The sequence below is a fragment of the Gracilinanus agilis genome, chromosome 2, assembly GCF_016433145.1.
Source record: "Gracilinanus agilis isolate LMUSP501 chromosome 2, AgileGrace, whole genome shotgun sequence".
Lineage (NCBI taxonomy): Eukaryota > Metazoa > Chordata > Mammalia > Didelphimorphia > Didelphidae > Gracilinanus > Gracilinanus agilis.
In genome coordinates this window covers 387,990,565-388,009,333 of record NC_058131.1, presented here as the reverse complement: position 1 = coordinate 388,009,333, position 18,769 = coordinate 387,990,565, and the positions used below count along the sequence as shown (strand labels likewise).

Sequence of the window (18,769 nt, the reverse complement as noted above, 5' to 3'; positions counted from 1 at the left end):
ACTGTACAAAAGTCATAGCTATATTCTCTGCAGCTTGTCCAGGGTCACAAAAGAGGTTCAGGAATTTTATATCTAAGAAAAGCAAACTGAGCCTGTCTTTTTTTTTTTTTTTAATTTTGTTCTTTTGCAACAAATGTGGAGCTGCCACAAGATGAGTCTTTAACTAATCTCCCTTTCAAGGAAATAGAAATTTGACAGCTGGATGGAAGCTTTTGAGATAACCATGGGTGACTTAGCTACCTCTTTTCAGCAGAGTACTGGAAAGAGCAGCAGACTTGGAGACAGGAGTCTTGGATAGAAGTCTTTGATACTGCCTGGGACACTAGTTATGTGACCTTAGATAATTCATTTTATATGACTTGTATATGACCACACAGCTAGTACATATCAAGGTCAGTTTTAGAACACAGATCTTCTGGTGTATGTAAAGATCTTTGGAAAACTTGAGAAGTTACACAAATACAATTATTAAGTTTAGATGAATAAGATAGTTTCATCTCTGATATTGCTTATGGGTTGTTTCCCTTCTCTCTTGCTTTTTTTAATCCCATCCATTGTTCAAAAATCAGCTCAAATCCCACCTCCTCCAGGAAGCCTTTCATGGGTATGACTCATGTGTACATTGAACTCATGATTTTATTCTTATTAACACCATGCTCCAAGACCCTGAACTACTTATCCAAATGCATCAAAACACTGGCTGAAAGGGACTCTCACTGATTCTCACACAGCTGAGCCAAGACAGTGACTATTATATGGCAAGAAAGTCCTAATTGTGTGTTTATATATCTCAAAAGCTAGAAAGGACTAGATAAGTGGTCACTTAAATCTCAAGTGTGATAAAAGACTTTTTCAGTCTTTTTACACTTTACACTCTCTCACCCCTCCCTATATACCGTTTGATCCAATATGACTCTGGACTCCTCTCATTGAACAAGCCACTGCTTCTCCTCTTTTTCTCTCTCTCTTCCATGTCTACAATGCTTTTCCTCCTAATTTTCATCTTTTGGTTGGCCTGGCTTCCTTCAAGTCTCAACTAAAATCTGAACTACAAGAAGACTTTCCTGATTATTCCCCTTAATTCTTGTGCCTTCTCTCTATTAATTAATTCCAATTTATCTCGTGTATATCTTGTTTGTATATAGCTGAACATAAATATACTCAGTGAACTGTGCTGGACCTGCAGTCAGAAAGATCTGAGCTCAAATCGTGCCTAAAACGCTAACTAGTTGTGTGATCCTGAGCAAATCACTTACCCTCTATCTGTCTTGGTTCCTCATCTGTAAAATGGGGATAATAATAGCACCCACTTTCCAGGGTGGATGTGAGAATAGAATAAAATCATATTTCTAAAGTGCTTACAAACCTTAAAACATTATAAAAATATTATTATAGAAATTCTTTTTCTTCTTTTTCTTCTGCTATTACTACCACTGCTGTTGCTGCTACTGTTACTACTATTAATAATAATAGTATTATTAGTTGAATAAATGTTGTCACTTTGTGAACCTTTTGAGAGTAAGGACTGTGTTTTGTTTTTCTTTATCACCAGTGCTTTGCATGTAGTAGGTGTATAGTAGATGCTGACACATAGTAGGTGCCTAATATATGTTTATTGACTCATTGACCACTTAAGCTAAGGTTAATATAACTGATACAACCATAACATATGACCTTCAAAATAAAATACAATTTTCTTCTTATGCTATCTGTAAGAATTAAAATTAATATCCAAATACCCCAAGTATTATATTTAATAAGATTTATTTATAAAAACTTGAAGCAAGGGAAGAAAAAACCTCAGTAAAGAAAACCAATTTTTCCAGCTATGCACACAGGAAAAGAGAGAGAAGGAGAAGTTACACACAACTATATACAAACAACGTAAGCACGCAAGTTAGGGATGAAAAGAAATGGATTCTGGGTAATGTAGTTCAGAGGTTCAAGATTTTCTAATTATACATATCTATTTATCATTTGGGGCAGCTGGGTGGCTCAGTGGATTGAGAGCCAGGCCTAGAGACTGGAGGTTCTGGCCTCGGACACTTCCAGCTGTGTGACCTTGGGCAAGTCACTTGACCCCTGTTGCCCACCTTTACCACTCCTGGGCCAAGGACTGTCCCTAGCCAGGATGAAAAAAGGAGGAGGGTTGGGCGTGGGGCTAGCAACCCCACCCTGTAAAAACTACATCTACTAAAGAAACTGCAACCTAAAGTAGGGGCAGCTGGGTTAGCTCAGTGGATTGAGAGTCAGGCCTAGAGACGAAAGGTCCTAGGTTCAAAATCCGGGCTCAGACACTTCCCAGCTGGGTGACCCTGAGCGACTGTGTGACCCGTTGCCTACTGGTTGTGGCCCTATGCTCCTTGAATGGAGTCCCAGGATTTAAAAAAAAAATTATCATTTGTGTAGGCAGAAGCAATGATATCATGGAAACAGCTGGATTCCAAGGCCTAAGGAGTCAAGAGAACTTTCCCAGCTCTGATTTGCCTAATATGAGACTCTTAATAACAGAAATTTTCTGAACTTCAGTTTCTTCATCTCTCTTTTTTTTAAAACCCTTACCTTCCGTCTTGGAGTCAATACTGTGTATTGGCTCCAAGGCAGAAGAGTGGTAAGGGTAGGCAATGGGGGTCAAGTGACTTGCCCAGGGTCACACAGCTAGGAAGTGTCTGAGGCCAAGTTTGAACCTAGGACCTCCCGTCTCTAGGCCTGGCTCTCAATCCACTGAGCTACCCAGCTGCCCCCTTCTTCATCTCTTAAGTGGGAATAATGACATTCACTTTCCTAGGGTTGTTTTAAAGATCAGCTGAGATGATAAATGGGAAAATACTTTTAAACCACGAATATTATAAGTAGCTTTAATAAACTTGATTAAAGATTAGACAATATGACCTCCAGGAAACATATCAACTTTAGTATTCTATAAAACTATAACCACTTTAGAAAAAAAGAATATAGAATGTTAGAACTAGAAATAACCCTAGAACATAGAATGTTAGGACTGGAAGGAAAGTTAGTATTTTTAGCATGTCAGAGCTAGATGAGCCCAGAAAACAGAGAATGTCACAGCTAGAAGGAACCTTTAAAAAAGAATGTTAAATCTGGAAGTAACTTTAGAAGGTAGAACATAAGAGCTGGAAAAGATATTAGATATAAAACAGAAAATTATTGCATTGAAGAGAACCTAAGAATGAATGTCAGTGTTTGATGGGAACTTAGAGATCATTCTATCCAGTCCCCTCAATTTAACTCTTAATGGCTTTTCATTCCCTTTCTCTTTCAATCTGCTTCAAATTCTCCCAGTACATATATGGTGTCTGGGTTTTATGAGTAAGTTCATGTTTTTTATCATTCTGTGATCAGATTTAAGGATATCCTCTATCCAGATTTCTGTTGAATATTGTTATTCTTTTTTCTCCTCCAGTCTGCTCCCAGTTCTCCAAGGGTGTCTACGCCATCTTTGGGTTTTATGAGAGGAAGACAGTCAACATGCTCACCTCCTTCTGTGGGGCCCTCCATGTCTGCTTCATCACGCCCAGCTTCCCTGTTGACACTTCCAATCAGTTTGTTCTCCAGCTGCGCCCTGAGCTGCAGGATGCCCTCATCAGCATCATCGACCACTATGACTGGCAGAAATTTGTGTACATTTATGACGCCGATCGGGGTAAGCACAGCCAGAAGTTGAGACTCAGGTGGAGGATGAAGGAGAAAAATCTCAATGGAATTGGGGTTGTTCCTTGAATTGGGTTACAGTTCTGCACACTTTGGAGTCAAAAGCCTAAAATGTTTTGTCTAAAATTCACACCCCCATTATTAGTCTATGCCCTGGACATTGCCAAAAATGGCTTAAAGTATCAACCTTATCATGAAATCCCAGGCCTCTTTTTATCCATTTTTTTAAATCAAACACTCACAGAAGTGAAAGAGACTTATGAGGTGCCCTCTATCTCTAATATTCTCTGTTCTGTATTCTAAGATCCTTTCCAAAACCTTTATACATATAACTCTTCAGATCTAATATTCTGTTCATCTGGGAAGAAAACCCTGCATTTTTCCAAGCCTGCCTGTTGTTAATGGCATAATGGAAAAAGCACTTAATTTGATCAGAAGGCCACTTATGAGCTGTGTGACCTTGGACCAATCACGCCACCTTTTAGAGCCTCTTCTTTCCCATCTTTAAATGAAAGTAAGATAACCCTCATTAGCTGTCTCCCAGGGTCAGTGTGAGGCAAGTATAGTTTAAAACAGTGAAGTACTATGTGAAAGGAAGCTGTTGCTGATGATAATAATACAAATCATGCAAAAATTTGAGATTCAAGTTCCAGGAAAAAAAATGTAGACTCCCTCCTGCAAATTAAAGGTACATTACCATCAGGGGGAAATGGTCCTTAGCTTGGCTTTCAAACTCTTCCCAATCTACCACCGTCCTATTTATCTCCTGCTAGCACCCTTCCCTGACTCAATGCATTCCAACTAAAGCACATCTCCCACTTATACTCTTCCTCCTCTGTGACCACTGAATTTCTAACAGGTCTATGCCTCTTCCAGGAAGCCTCTCTGGTTCCCCTAATTGGTTCTGACTTTCCCCATTGGCCCTCACATCACACTTTTCTTACACCTCTCTAATACATTAATTATGAATTATTGAATATCAAAGTCATTTATATTTGTGTCTTATACTGTAAATTGGATAAGGCAGGGGCCATATACTATCCCAATTTTTTATGTCTTCCAGTGTTTTGCCTAAGGTAGGTAATAAATGTTGGGCTGAACTTGTAACAGGGAAATAATAAAACTTAGAATACCTACCTCATAGGGTCAGCAAATAAGCATCTTAATTTCTAAAGGACCTATTGTGAGATTAGTTTATTGTAATATTTTAGTCATCCCATTTATGTAAGGTCAATGTGCATCCAATTAAAGCTAGAGCTGTCCCTGCTGAAGACTCCCATGTCCCTATCCAGGTCTTCAAGTGAAGGGAGTAGGTGCTGGTAGCAAACTTATTTAAATACCTATTCTACACAAAACAAAGTAAAAAAAGGCACTAGAAATATAAGGATAAAATGAAACTGTCTACTAGCTCAAGGAGCTTAATTCTATTAGATAGGAACAATATGGAGGTATACAAGTAAATACAAATATATATATACATTTATACACATACATATTTATGGGCATATATAATTATATGCAAAATGATTTAGAGATGAAGCTAGTGCATGAAGGTATCAGAAAAGACCTCTGGTAAGACATTTTCAGAATAGCAAGAGATTCTAATAGGTAGAAGTAAAGATGGAATGAATTCAATATAAGAGACAACCTACCCAAAGGCAAGGAGATGGAATGTTGTATATGATACATAGCAATTAAAACAGTTTGACTAGAATGCAGTATGTGAAAGGGAGGAATTTTTAAGGAACCTCTAAAGGTTGGCTAAAGCCAGATTATTAAGGGCTTTAAATGACAAGCAAAGGAATTTGTATTTGATCTTAGAGGCCTTAGGAACCCCCTGTAGCTTTTTGGACAAGGGAGTGATATGATCAGACCTGAGCTTTAAGAATATAAATGTGGCATCTGGGTAAGAGATGCATTTTAAAAGGAAGGAACTTAAAGCAGAGAGGCCAATTAAGAAGTCATTGCAATAAGTCATCTAAAAGGTGATAAGAGCCTGAAATAGGGTGGCTCTGACTTGAAGAGGGGGAAGAATAGATTTTTTTGAGAGAACAGATGCAAGAGATGTCATGGAGTTAAAAATCAAGATTATTTGGCAAGTTATTGAATATAATTAGAGAATGAGGAAGGAGAAGTAAGAATGACTCCTAGATAGAAAACCTTTAAGACTGAAAAGATTGTACTACCCTCAACAATCAAACAACCAGCCTTTTATTAAATATATATTATGTGCCAGAAATTGTGCCAAGTGCTAGAGTTACAAATACAAAGAATTATCTATCCTAAATATAAACTATCTAAACTACCCCTGCTCTCAAGGAGTATCCTATTGGGATAGGACAGAAATAAGGAAAGTAAACATCTTTGAAGATACAAATATAGCTGTTGCTTCAGTTTGGCCAAGGAGCCTGGACTCTGAGAGGAGAGGGCCCTTGAGGGCCATCCAAATCTTACCTAGACTGTTACAGTAGGAAGAGGAATGAGATTGAGAACTAGTAATTTCTGTCTTAGACCTATTGAATGTCTTTAGGACATCCTACTCAAAATATCCAACTGGTAGTAGATTTTGTTGGACTAGAACTCAAGAGAGAGACTTGGACCAGGTATATAGACCTGAAAATTATCTATGTAGAAATAAGAAGTCAACTTATGAGAGCTGGTGAAATCCCTAAAAATAAGTGATATAGAAGTTGAGAAGAAGACCTACTCCAAAGCCTTGTGGGTATGCCCATAGTTAAGGAATAGGACATAGATGATGATATATAGTAAAAGACCATTAATGTCAAATTAGCTGCAGAGAAGTAAAGAATAAGGACTGAAAAATTGCCAGTGATTCTGGCCATTTTTTGGTCTATTGTTTTGTCTATTGGTCAATTAGAGAATGGTTCTTATTTTTATAAATATGAATCAGTTCTGGATATTGCTTGGAAATAAGACATTTATCAGAGAAACTTTATGCAATGATATTATTTCCCTATTTCTCTTTTCAATTTTAGGTGGGTTGGTTCTATTTGTGGAAAAATAAAACTCTTTAAATTTTATATGATCAAAATTATCCAAAATTTTACCTTTTGTGATCCTCCCTATTCTTTCTTTGGTCACAAGTAGCAAATTAAAGATGAGATTTGAACTCAAGTCCTCTGACTCCAGATCCAGTCTTTCCCCACTGTTCTGCTTTGCTTCCCACCACAATAAGATATCAAAAAAAGAACTCTACTTCAAGTTTCAACCCCAAAGTAGTGACTGAATATGTATACAAATAACTTGGATACCAGTGAGAAAGTGATAAATGCATGAGAGATCAAACAGAAAGGTCTGAGAGATTTAAAGAAGAGAAGGATAAATTCCAGTATGGGGTTGGGGAAAAGAGAAGGAAGATCATTGTGGAAGCTTCATGGAAAAAGTGATTACCTGAGCAGAGCTTTCATAAAGGAAAAGGATTTTAGCAGATAGAGATAAGAAGAAAATCCATTCCGTGGATGGTGCATGTTGTATACAAATGCATGGAGATAATGAATCATCTGTTTTGGCCAGTATGTAGTGTGTAAAAGACAGACATATGAAATAAGTCTGAATAAATTAGTTTGAACCAGATTGTGAAGGACCTTAAATGTCAGACTAAGGAGTTTTAAGTAATAGAGAACCATTGGAGGGCTCAGAGCAGGGCTTCAGAATCTCATTGTGATACACAATCTGTGATCAGTCCTTCTTGGACAGTGTCCCAGATTGCTTACTCAGCATCAAAGGATCTGAGCTTCGCAGCTTACATCTTAATTGGGCAAGTAAATTCTTTCCCCTTTATGGGTCTCAATTTCCTCATCTGAAAAATAAAGAGATTGGATTAGATGACCTCCATGGGTAGCTGGTCCCTTTTTGCCCTCATAGTCTACATTCTAAGTTCCTTTCCCATCTTTGATATTTTATTTGATTCTAGGAAGATCAGGGAGCAAATAGAATGAACTTTGAAGGATAACTAAGATAGGAATAAACAAAGGAGCTAGCAAGGAATGAATGGAGGGGACTAACTGCAGGATTAGGACTCTGGTATTCTGGATGAACTCATTGCTTCAATAGGTGAGTAAGTATTGGGTCACAGTGAAAATAAAGTGAATGAGTAGGATTCAGCCCCATTTTAGTCTTAAAAAAAGACTGACAAATTTTTATGTTTTACTTGATGAACACTGGTTGCTATTGCTAGTTCCGGAGCAGTGATATTATATGAAGAGAAGGAAATTTTGGAAAGCTGGTCTGGCAGCTTAAGTGTAGAATAGGTTAGAAGAAAAGTCAGGAGACAAGAAGACCCCACACACACACACCCTCTTGTTCCTTCCTGTTACCTTTTTTTGACAGTTTCCTGAGTCTGACAGCAGGAGCTCTGGGTTCCAGCCAGAAAAGGGCTATTTAGAGGAAGGAACCGCTTTGTGAAGTGATGAGGCTTGGGGAATGAGAAGAAAAACAAAAACATTTTCCACACAGAAGTAGCTCGGTAACCAGCCGTGACCCAGGCTTCCCTGAGGGAGGCTGAGCCCCATTGAATGTCTGACCTAAAAGCTTTGAAAAAGAACTCCAGGCAAACACAAAGAGAGGCTTGGAAGAAACAGCAACAGCAGAAATATCTGAGTCTGTCAGTCAACACTTTTCATTGAGCACCTACTAGGTGCCCAGCACTAGGCTTGACCCCAAGGGACAGGAAGAAGAGTAAGACACAGACCCTTTCCTTGAGAAGCTGTCTGAGAGGAAAGGTCATACATAGCACCAGGGTGTGGAATCAAACCTGAGTTTGTGATTTTACAGTGGCACTTATTGGATTGGTCTGAAAACAGACCCTCCAAAATAGAGACTACTCCCCTAAAAAAGATTTACATTAAATTTTTTAAAGACATATTTTAAAATTTGAGCCTGCATTGAGACCAAGTGAGCTATATGACAGATGAGAAGACATTTGTAGGATTGTGGATTTAGAACTGAAAGAAAGTGTTAAAAAAATCCAGTCCAACCCCCTCATTTTAGAGATGAGAGAACCAAGACCTAATGAGTACAAGTAGGTTGTCATAGATCCTACCTGGCTCTTGGTAGCACTAGGGATTCAAATCTAGGTCAGATTCCAGATCCAGTGTTTTTTCTACTTTGTGTCACCATCTTGAGTTTTCAACGACTCCAAGACTTATTTCCTCATTTTTTTTTTACCCTTGTACTTCGGTGTATTGTCTCATAGGTGGAAGATTGGTAAGGGTGGGCAATGGGGGTCAAGTGACTTGCCCAGGGTCACACAGCTGGGAAGTGGCTGAGGCCGGGTTTGAACCTAGGACCTCCTGTCTCTAGGCCTGACTCTCACTCCACTGAGCTACCCAGCTGCCCCCTATTTCCTCATTTTTAAGATAGAAATAAACCAGGATACGAATGAGGCTTGTGATTGCTAGGGAATGCCTTGTTGAAGAAATCTCTTCTCCTAGTGCAGTTCAGAATTTTCTATGTAAGTTTTAGTCTTAGAGCATTGCCTGGAGTCACTAAGAGGTTAATTGACTTGCCCAGGGTCACACAGCCACTATGTGTCAGGGGCAAGAATAGAACTCACATATTTCTCCTTCCAAGACTCTCTATCAACTAAACCTGTTGAGATTAAGCAAATTTTATGCTACCTCATTCACAGGGAAGCTTTCTGAACTATAAAGTAATATAGAAATATGAAGTAGGATGTGGCAGGTAGACACAGGAAGGCTTTGGACAGTAAGTGTCCCAGGAGTTCAGAAAGGAATGAGGTCAGTGGGGTACTAGGATAGAAGGGCAATGGCTCTCTGGAACAAATGGAACCTAAACAAGGCTTTGAAGGATAAGTAGGATTTGGATAGTGAGGCTCAAATGAATATGGCATCCCAAATGGAAGTGGAGCATGGAAGTTGAATTTCCTAATGAACTTTCAAGTTCCTTTAGAATCTCTTCTCTCTCTTTTTCTTTCCTTGATTTCTCCACCCAAGGGTTGTCAGTTCTACAGAAAGTCCTTGACACTGCTGCTGAGAAGAACTGGCAAGTAACAGCTGTCAACATCTTGACGACAACAGAGGAGGGCTATCGGATGCTCTTTCAAGACCTAGGAAAGAAGAAGGACCGGCTGGTGGTGGTGGACTGTGAATCAGAGCGTCTGAATGCCATCCTAGGCCAGGTAACATTTTGGCAACAACTTTCTTTTTATAATTTTTATTTTATTGATTAATTATGAAAAATTTTCCATGGTTTTATGATTCATATTCCTTCCCTCCACTCCCTCTTCCCCCCTCCCATAGCCAACCCAAAATTCCACTGGGTTTTACATGTGTTATTGATCAAGACCCATTTCCATATTATTTATATTTGCACTAGGGTGATCATTTAGAATCTACATCCCCAATCATATCCTCATCGAACCATGTGATCAAGCAGTTGTTTTTTTGTCTGTGTTCCTGCTCCCACAGTTCTTTCTCTGGTTGTGGATAGCATTCTTTCTCCTAAGTCCCTCAGAAATGTTTTGGATCATTGCATTGCTGCTAGTCGAGAAGTCCATTACATTCGATTGTGCCACAGTGTATCTGTTTCTGTGTATAAGGTTCTCCTTGTTCTGCTTCTTTCACTCTGCATCAATTCCTGGAGGTCTTTGCAGTTCACATGGAATTCCTCCAGTTCATTATTCCTTTGAACACAATAGTATTTCATCTCCAACAGATACAACAATTTGTTCAGCCATTCCCCAATCGGACAGTCCCTCATTTTCCAATTTTTTGCTACCACAAAGAGTGTGGCTATAAATATTTTTGTACTTGTCTTTTTCCCTATTATCTTTTTGGGATATAAACCCAGCAGTGGTATGGTTGGATCAAAGGGTAGGCAGTCTTTTAAAGCCCTTTGGACACAGTTCCAAATTGTCCTCCAGAATGATTGGATCAATTCACAACTCCACCAGCAATGCATTAATGCCCTATTTTGGCAACATCTTTCTGATGTGGGACCTCTGGCCAAAGGAACCTAGTCTAGTGAAGGATAAGGTAGGGAGGAAGGAGGAACAGAAGAGAAAGGAAATAGGAAGATCTAAATGTTGGTCCGTGGCATTCACCAGTAGGAGAGAACATGAAGAATACTCCCTACTGCTTTATAAAGTGATAGCCTGAGAAAGCAGGATACTACATGATGGAAAATAGCCCTGAATTAGAAGTCACAAGAGACCTGGGTTTCTGTCCTCACAATGATATTCATTAGCTGTGTGAATATAAGCAAACTTTGTCATCTCTCAGAGTCTTAGCTTCTTCAGCCATAAAATGAGGATTATAAGATTTCACAAAGTAATCATATCTTTTTTCATAAAATTTGATTTTTCCCAATTAAATGTAAGAACAATTTTTAATGCTCATTATTTAAAAACTTGAATTCCAAATTCTCTTCCTCCATTTATTCTTTCCCCTCTCTCTGAGAAGGCAAGCAATCTGATATAGGTTCTATATGTGCAATCATGTAAAAATTAAGGGCATAATAACTTCACAGAGTTTCTATGAAGACCTTTTTTGGAAAGCCTTAAAACGCTATGGAAATTGGAATTATTATTATTATTATTATTATTATTATTATTATTATTATTATTATTATTATTATTATTATTATTATTATTGCTTCTGCTAGGGAGTGGCAGCAAGTATAACATATGGGTAGTTATAAGTCTGGGAGCCACAGGGCTCTGCCAGAGCTGTGGATCCCTCTAAAAGTTACAGAGATCCCAGGCTGCCTATACCATCTTTCCAGAAGGGTCAAAAAATATGATGAGCTGATATGATTAACACCTAAGGATGTATGCCTGTGTGATACAGTACCATATTGTTCCAACTATTGGCTGCCCTTGAAAACAGACCTGCTCCCCAAAATTAGAATTCCTGGGAAAGAACTAGATGAAGTTATACACAGAAAAATAACACAAAATGTTTATTTCTTTGCTGACTCCCTTCATGTGAGAATTTCAGAAATTTCAATAGAAATGCACAATTATTTTTACCAAGTATATACTACATTCAGAACTCTGGGCTATATACTGAACAAGATAGGAAATTTAGATAAGGCACCAACCTTATCCTCATGAAGTTCACAGCCCAGTAAGAAAATATATAAATGTTTGCTTGTGTGTGTATATAAGTGCAATTCAAAATAAAATGTGTCTATGAGAGGTGCAAACCTGATATTTCATGAGTTTCAAGCGGGTAGATGGACATTTCACCCACTGGGGAGTAGTAAGGCTGCCTAGAGGAATTGATGTATAATCTGAACTTTAAAAGCTCAGCTAGGAATTCAGCATGGGGAGAAAGAAAAAGAAGGCATTCTAGACCAAAGCAGTAACAATAATAAGGGCATAGTGGTAAGAAAGCTCAGAATGAATACAGAGGAAAGCATGTGGTCAGCATGGCTAGAAAGGGTAGTGTCCATGGAGGGCAGTAAAATGAGATAAGTTAGAGTAGGAGTAGGTTTTGGAGAACATTGAATGACAAACTAAGGATTCTGACCCTGGGAAACCATTACAGAAGAGTGATATAACAATATCTAACATTATTAAGAAGATGAGTCTGACCATGTGTGAAGGATAAAGGACAAGAGAATGTGGGGGTGGAAAGACCTGGTAGGATACTATTGTGGTTCATCTAGTAAGAATATTAAACACTATATTTTTAGGAATCAGTGAAAGGATGGAGGTAGGAAGAAGAGTTAGTTGTCCCAATGAGCTTTCAGACAATTACTGACCTATTATGGGATGTGACTCATAGGTGTCTCAAGCTCTCACTCCCAGCAAAGAGGACTGAGGGCCAACCATGGAGCAACTCTGTTGCCATGACAATGTCTGAAAAATAGAGGACAGGAATCATACAGGTGCTGTACAATTTAGGGAAGAGGTAGCCAGATCTGAGAGTCACCGGGACCCTGGATGTGGGAAGGGAGAGCAAGTTGTTCAATCTATGGACTGCATTAACTAGACTTAAGGCTTTGCATGATAAAAAAAAACAAACACTTCCCACCCCCCAACACTCACTCTCTGTCTCTCTTTCTGTGTGTGTCTCTCTCTCTCTCTCACACACACACACACACACACAAGCTAACAGAGAAAAATATCATAAGAATTATTAATTCTTGCCAAAAGTTGACCCATACACTTGGTCATGTTATAAATAGTAGAAATTCATGTCAGAGCAAATTCATATGCCTTAGAACACAAAGTTTGTTCTGGAACTGGCAGAGATCATAGAACAAAAAGATGCAAAGGCATAGAATATATATTATTATAACCTAGGGCATAGCATGTTAGAAATGGACTGTAGCTTAGGACAATGGAAAACTACTTATTAACAGTATCTGTGGTTCTATTTGCATTTTTATCTGATTTGTTAACTATGTTCCAATTACGTTTTCATCTGGGTGAATAACACTTGGGAGTGTTGCCTAAGGGCATTTGATACCTCTGGTGTAGAACACAGAATGTTATACCATAGAATGTTGGAATGAAGGGGCCCTAGAACATAGAATGTTACGGTTAGCAGGGACCTCAGGTAAAAGAACATGAGGGCTGAAAGACAAATAGAACATAGAATGGGAGACCTGGAAGGGACTTTAGGTCTAGAATACTGTCCCTTTCATCAGAGGACACCACGAGTCTGAAAATCTTCAAGATAGCTTTCTTTTCTCTTAAGTCATAGAATATGGTCATATTTCCAAGGAAAGACTGGATTGCATGGCCCACTCTAAGCAAATTGTGCCTTGTGCTAAGGGTTATAATGACCTCAACTCATGTGTGCACCAGACAAAATACCGTGACACTGTGTTCTTCAGATTCCCCAGGGACCACAAAGCGGGTTTGTTGCTAGGAGAAATAAATGTTTGATGGAGCTTATTTAGGTGGATAAATAATGCATGTTTATAAAATCAATTAGCAAAAATTATATTTTACAGAGATTTATTTCTAAGCGATTCTGTATAACCAGTTGGGACCATTTTACAAAGAGAGCATGGAAAGATTAGTGGGTAAAAATTAACAGATTGGGATCTGACACAGATTAATTGTGTGTGGCTTCATTCAAGTCATTTCCCCTCTCTGAGACTTAATTTCCCCATCTGTTAAATGGTGAAAACAATACTTGAACTATTTAAATCTCACAAAGTAGTTGTTTTGTCTAATGAAATTTTATTTTTCCTATTAGCAATTCTGTTTTTCCTCGAACCTCCCTCCACACAGTGGGGGAAGGCAAGTGAAAACCCTTGTTATAAATATGCATAATCAAGCAAAACAAATTCTCACAATGGTCATATCCAAAAATGAGTCTCTTCGTGAATAAGAAAATGCTTTGTCAATTGTAAATATCAAGCATAATGTTTTTGTCTTCACTCATATGTGTTAACTGTCTTCAGTTCTATTGAACCGAAGTTTTGGTGTCAACTGTGCTAACTCAGTATTACTTCCAGCCTGTCGGAAGTTAAGAGATTCTGTGTCTCCAGGTGGCAGGGTCCCCTCAGGAGTTGATGCAGTATAGACCATTTTGGGTGTCTTTTCTTCTAAGAAGGCAAGAAAAAGCAAGGTTTTAGCCTAGACTCTAAGTTCTCTTCCCACATTTGCAATTAATACTGTGTGACCTTGAAAAAATCATGCCCTTCTTTCAGCTTCCTTATCTATAAAGCAAGGAACATTAGATTAAAATCCTAAAAACATTCCAGCTCTGAACCTAGGATCCTATATAGTTCATGGCCATAAAGCCTTACTCACCTTATAAACAGAATGTCATTTGTGAGAGTGGGAAAGGATCTTAGATGTTATCTAATCCAAACAAATTATTTTATACTGAGAAAAAACTGAGGCCAAATGAGGGAATGGGTCTTCCGTAAGGTCACAAAGCAAGTCAGTCTCATGAGTGGCCTCGAAAATCCTCTTCAGCTTTATGATTATTTTGTTTGGTGGTAGGAAAAGAATAAACAATCACAGCTCTTTCTATTCCAAAGTTTTTACTCTTTCTACCCCAGATCCTTAATTTCCAATAATATTTAGTGCTTTGCACAGTGCCTGGCATATAGTAGGTGACAAAATGCTTTCTGCCTGACTGACCAACATTGAATTGTTGTTTTTGTTTTCCTCACAAACCTGTACTAGAAAGTATTGAGAACTTGGCCATATTATTCCACTGTATTCTCACTTTAAAGGCATCTTGATTGCTAGTCCCAGATCTGCTTTGATGGACTAAAGACCTTTGACTAGTCATTTCCCCACTCTGTGCCTCCATTTGATGTTCACTCATTTAATTGTGTCCAACTCTTTGTGGAATGTCCTGTCCATGGGGTTTTCTTGGCAAAGACACTGCAGTGTTTGCCATTTTCTTTTGCAGGAAAGTAAGGCAAACAGAGGATAAGCAACTTGCCCAGGGTCACACCACTAGTAGGTATCTGTGGCTGGATTGGCATTCAGGTCTTCATGACTCTAGGTCCTGTATTCTATCCACTGAGTCACATAGCTGCCTCGGTTTACTCCTTTATAAAATTAAGAATTTGGAATATATAATCTGATATTCTGTCCATCTCTTCTGCTCTGTTTATGAAGACCCCTTCCAGCATGAACGAATACTCTGGTTCTATGCTTTGATATCCTAACTTGGAAAAGGAGTGAGCTGAGATAAAGTGCTAATCATGCTGATTATAGGAAGCTAATGGAGGCCATAATGAACATATTGTAACAAGCATCACAGAGGGTCGTTATTGTTCTTGTTCATTCTTCACAGCTAGATGGGCTGGCAGAGATCATCTCCTGGATATGGGAAAGAGAAATATCACAGACAAAAACTGCCACAAAAGCTCACGTGGCTGGTTTAAGCTGCTATCGTGGAGAGTCCTAAATAGAATTTCATGAATATGACAGTAACCATGATCTTATGAGCCTCATCCTGGCTTAGAAACAATCAGACCTGAGACCTGTTTCCAGCTTTGTCCCTTAAATCACTCTGGAACGATGGGTACTTTCCTGGGTGTTAGATTCCTCTTCAGTAAAATGAGTCTAATAAGCCTTACCTCCAAAAATTCCCAAAACTATTATACAGATGACAATTATAATAATAGCTAATATTTATAAACCACTTCAGAATTTAGAAAGTACTTTACATATAATATCTCACTTATCATATGGCATAATAGATTGGAAAATAAGAAAAGTGTTATTATTGTGTTGACCTGACTTCTAGTCTATGAACTCTACTATAAAAGCAAATTAGACCAGTCACTAAAATTGAGATCTTTATTTTTTTTGATCTATAGTTACCTAGAACATTTTTTTAAACCATGTCTAATATTAAAAACTTAGATTTCTACACAATACTTTTAGGCATTTCTTGTTCATTATCTCATGAGATGCTCACAATAGCGTCATAGGCAGGATATCAAAATAATTATTTATGCAATACATAATAATTAAAAATATAAAAATAGGCAGGATAGAAACAATTATTCTCATTTTACAGATGGGGAAATAGAGACTCAGAAGAGTTAGTGGACTTGTTTAAGGTTGTAGAATATCAGGGTCACAAAGGACCTTAGAGATCCCTTAGTCCAAGTTCCTTCATCTTAGAAATGAAGAAAATGAATTCCCAAGAGGAGATCACAGCAAACTATTGGCTGGGACTGGATAATAACCCAGATCTCCTGCCTTTGTGTTTTTCTAGCATTTTCAATCTCACCACTGGAATCAGGGTGGGGGTGGAACTAAGTGAGGGATAAAGAAAATGGACCTGGCTGTAGGGGAGATTTCATACTGGGAAATATGATTCTTCACACTGAGTGTGTTTTTATTTGACTGCTTTGTGTTTATTAGAAGGTTTATAATAAATATATCTCAGTGTCGAAAGTGCATCAACCCATGTGACAACAAGATGAAGAAGTTATGAGGAATTATCCATAAAATTATCATCCCAGTAGGTTTGGAATTCCTGGGGCTAGAAATTCAGAGCCTTAACCTCCATTTCGGAGAATCCATTGTTTGCTCCTGCATTTAATTATCCTCCTATAAAAATGTGTGAGCCGCTATTCACATACATCCAATTAAGTAGATGCCTGAGTATGGATTTTAATAACCCTGAAAATTTATTCAGTTATAAGAAAAGTTCAAGTGTGTCTCATATGTATTTATATTTCCTTGGCAGTTGTGGTGAGATAAGCAGTAGATTAAGTTTATTACCCCATTTTGCAGACTAAAAGATGGAGAAACCAGAGCAGATTTTACCCTAGTCACACATAATTTGTTGGATCTCCTCTGTGAGGGCTATTTCTAATGTGTATGCCCCCATTAGATATCATAGTTGCTATTGAGAATCTTGGAGACTTCTATCTAGCCAATGTGATATAGTGAAAACAATGGCAAGAATAGAAAGCTTGCCTTCACATAATATGTGCTTAGCACTTCTCTCTCAAAAGTCCCATGACCTATGTACAGCTGTGGTTATTACCTTTTGGAATGAGGAATGAAGAGAAAGTTTAGGTTCCCCCGAGATGAAGTGACTTACTTGCCCACAGACTTACTGCAAAGTGCCAGAATTAGGACTTAAAATCATATGATTAAAAGTTGAAAGAGACCTTAGAGGTTTTCTAGTCTAGAGATTATCTAATCCAAACTCAAATAGAAACAAATCCCTGGTGGCTTTATATTGACTTAGAAAACCATAATTTAGCATTATCTATGTTGTATTCTATTTGTAATTATTTTGTGAATTATTTTCCAAATACATTTAAATCTGATTCTTATTGTACTGGGGGATTTTGCAGAAGCATAGTTGAAAACTGCTAGTCCAACCTCCTTATTTTTACAGAGGAAAACACTGAGGCCCAGAGAGGTAAATGCACTTGCCCAGGAGCATACACATAACAAGGGTGTGCTGCTAAATGTCTGCCAATCAGCTCTCCAGGGGGAAATATATGTACAACATGTTTTTAAAGTTTAGTCTGCATTACTAACATTTTCTACATCACTTTTATTAAGTCTAGACATTTGACAAAACAATAAATTAAACCCTAACTTGAGTTGTATTTTCAAGATATAAATGCTTACTTGACAAATGTAATAATCAATTCTTGCACTCTCCAGCAGTCTCCAGCAGACTTTTGCATAGATAACTACAAAACAACATAGATAATGCCAAGTTTTGGTTTTCTTAGTCAATATGCAGCCACCAGGGATTAATTTCTATTTGAGTTTGGACTAAATAATCTCTGGACTAGGCATCTTCCAAAGGCCCTTGCCACTTTCAACTTCAGAATCTGAAAAAGAGGAGGGTCCACAGAGGCCACTTTGTCTGGTCATTACCTATACAAGACTCTCTTAAAATACCACCCAGCAGACTTATAAGAAAGAAAACTAGCCACATTCAGAGGAAGAACTGTGGGAGAAGAAACACAGAAGAAAAACAACTGCTTGAAACACATGGGCTGATGGGGATATTATTGGGGATGTAGACACTAAACAATAACTAGTCCAACTATCAATAATATAGAATTAGGTTTTGATCAATGATACATGTAAAACCCAGTGGAATTGTGTGTTGGCTAAGGGGGGTTAGGGAGGCTTGGGGGAGAGGGAAAGAATATGAAATATGTAACTATGAGAAAATATTCAAAATAAAAATTAAAAAATAAAATAAAATACCTCCCAGCAAAGTGAACTGATACAAAGTACAGCTCGCAGAAGCAGAACATTATTTACAGTAACAGCAATATAGTATGACACAATACATACAGTACTATTGTAATATTGTACATACAGTAATTACATACAAGTAATTATAATATTGTAATATTGTAAATATAGTAATATTGTATGATGAACAACTGGGAATGATTTCGCTATTCTCAGCAATACAATGATCTAAGACAAGCCCCAAACACTAATGATGAAAAATGCCATCCACTTTCAGAGAAAGAACTGAGGGAATCTGAATATGAACCAAAACATATTATATTTTACTTTCTTTCTTCATTTTTTCATTGTTCAACTTATCTTTAATAAAATGACTAATAAGAAAAATGTTTTACATTATTAAATATGCAGAAGAATAAGAAATAATGGTTTTCCTCCCTA

At 37.9% G+C, this 18,769-nt stretch overlaps 1 protein-coding gene across 4 annotated transcripts in view; it reads left to right on the top strand.

The window, feature by feature from the left end:
* Positions 1-18,769, top strand: part of GRIA1 (glutamate ionotropic receptor AMPA type subunit 1) — a 344,210-nt gene that overhangs the window by 160,302 nt on the left and 165,139 nt on the right. For 3 of the 4 annotated variants that reach the window (XM_044661774.1, XM_044661773.1, XM_044661772.1), the window contains exons 3-4: positions 3,425-3,664; positions 9,648-9,832. In XM_044661774.1, the coding sequence (XP_044517709.1) occupies positions 3,425-3,664; positions 9,648-9,832 (425 nt within the window). The remainder of the gene's footprint in view (positions 1-3,424; positions 3,665-9,647; positions 9,833-18,769) is intronic. The other variant, XM_044661775.1, reaches the window with a different exon arrangement.